General features: G+C 46.8%; 2 protein-coding genes across 2 annotated transcripts in view; one reads left to right on the top strand and one right to left on the bottom strand.

The window, feature by feature from the left end:
- LOC131880762 (PAX3- and PAX7-binding protein 1-like) overlaps positions 1–889 on the top strand; it is a gene marked incomplete in the record, with an annotated part of 11,471 nt that extends 10,582 nt beyond the window's left edge. The window contains 1 exon segment of the mRNA XM_059227460.1: positions 438–889. Coding sequence (XP_059083443.1) covers positions 438–839 — 402 coding nt within the window.
- A 516-nt stretch (positions 890–1,405) lies between these two features.
- The window catches only part of LOC131880761 (sphingomyelin phosphodiesterase 4-like), a 2,261-nt gene continuing 1,740 nt past the window's right edge, over positions 1,406–1,926 (bottom strand). The window contains exon 2 of the mRNA XM_059227459.1: positions 1,406–1,468. Coding sequence (XP_059083442.1) covers positions 1,406–1,468 — 63 coding nt within the window. The remainder of the gene's footprint in view (positions 1,469–1,926) is intronic.

Below are 1,926 nucleotides of genomic sequence, written 5' to 3'. Positions count from 1 at the left end.
CAACCCGCCAACCGGCCTTGAACGAATCTTAGTTTGCTTTCCAATTCCTGATCATTCAAGAGCTATGATATCCTCCACTCATTTCCGCAAGAAAAGTGGCGCGCGAAGTAAGAAGCTCCGGAATGTGCGGACCACTCGATTAGACTCCGAGGATGAGGACAGCCCAAACCGCGGCGATTCGCCCGTTTTGGCTGTTTCGCGCCCGACAGTTGCCCATTGGGCCCAGGATGGTGAGGATGATGACCCATCGCCCGGGGTAGAGGGGCTACAGAGCAAATTGGCCCAGATTCGGGAGCGCAAGAAGAAGGCTGCCGGCCTTAAAGCGGCCTCGCAACATCTGACGCAAACCAAGAAACCGAGCCGGGATTATTTAGGGGAGGATGGAGATCATGAGGACGAGGACGAAGGCGAGGATGAAGAGTCTTCTTTGAGTAGCNGAAAATCCGTCTTCGCCTCATGCTCAGTTTGTGAATCGTCAGTTTTGGGGTTGTTTCAAATTGTTGAAAAACGTTTTGAAGTGGCAAGAAATGCTTGGTGATAAAGTGCTTGCAGATCTAGCCGTGAGTAGTCTGCTCAACAAATACCTCCTCATTGGCCTAGGCATGAACCCTGATCCTCTTGATGCCTTGGTCAAAACCAGACAAATTGTGTCTGCTTTACCCAGTTCTTGGCGAGAAATCGGCGTTGCGAAAGAGGATTTGGGTAGGTTTGCCCAATTTCTAGCAACTCTTTCCGCCAAACCCGTGGGTCCTGACGGAGTGCGATCGATCGTGGAGATGTTAAAACTATTGAACTATCAAACCGAAAGTGATACTATCAGAAGAACAAGATTAGCATGATTGTAACGGAGGTCAATAATGATAAGTTTCTAAACTTTTTCACGAGTAAACCGTGTCAAATTCGCTTTATTTAGATAGGCGGTTGCTTTTTCACTCATGCCGTTAGTTTTTTTAGAGCTTTGCCTCCTTGGTGAGAGAGGTCCAGAGCAGACAAGCAATCCAGGCTGTGAACATGAGAAGTAAGATTTTCCCCGTTGCGGATCGTCCAAGAAGGAGCGCAAGAACGTAACTCATGACAATGTAGAAGATTACCCGCTTATGAGCGAAAGACCTGAGGTTAATTCGAGCTGGTACCTGAACCTCGCTTCGTTCTCCATGTTTCCCTCTGATCTTGTAGACACATGGACCGTGACTGATCTGTCGAAATGCCGTACCTATTAGCCCAGGACGTTCATAGTAGTCGCCGATTGGTAGACTAAGATTAATCCAGTTTGATAATCGATAAAGTAGCCGAGCCAAGGTGTGAAATTCATCGCTTTGAAGTGGTTTTTCATCTGGATGACCGTGGTAAGTAGGATTGTATCGATAGCGTCGGTTCAAAATGTCCCATTTCCTCTCCGGGGTCATCAGTTCAGATTCGTCATGAACTTTTTGGCTGAGAGAATTTCTCCCGGTGAAGTTGACAGAGTCTGTAACATCAGTGGACACTGAAAACACTGAAGAGAGTTTTTGCGAGACGAATTCCAAATTTTGAGCGATCTTCTCGATTTCGTCGACCTCGCGAGATGTTCCATCGGAACTGTCAAGAACCCACGAAAGCCACTGGGACAACAAAGAAGTCTTGGCACTACTCGAGGACCCGTTTTGAGTGGATAAAAGTTGATCCTTTCGGAAATGGAGGTTGAACTGTGCTTCAGCGATTTTGACCATTAAACTGGATAGTACTGGCAAAAAACTATCACTGAAAACAGATTGCTCCTGGTCATTGGGAGACTGGTGATCGAAGCTCGTGTATAGTGAAGAAGTAGTAGTACCACCCATCATTCGACGTAAAGGCATTGGATTGTACTTTTTCAGAGCTTGGGGTAAACCTTCTTGGGACACCACTTTCATTACTCGAAAGAGCATGAACGCGTTTTTACTGCAA

Source organism: Tigriopus californicus, chromosome 5, assembly GCF_007210705.1.
Source record: "Tigriopus californicus strain San Diego chromosome 5, Tcal_SD_v2.1, whole genome shotgun sequence".
NCBI lineage: Eukaryota > Metazoa > Arthropoda > Copepoda > Harpacticoida > Harpacticidae > Tigriopus > Tigriopus californicus.
The sequence above is the reverse complement of the archived record's forward strand: the minus strand, read 5'-3'. Positions and strand labels throughout refer to the sequence as shown.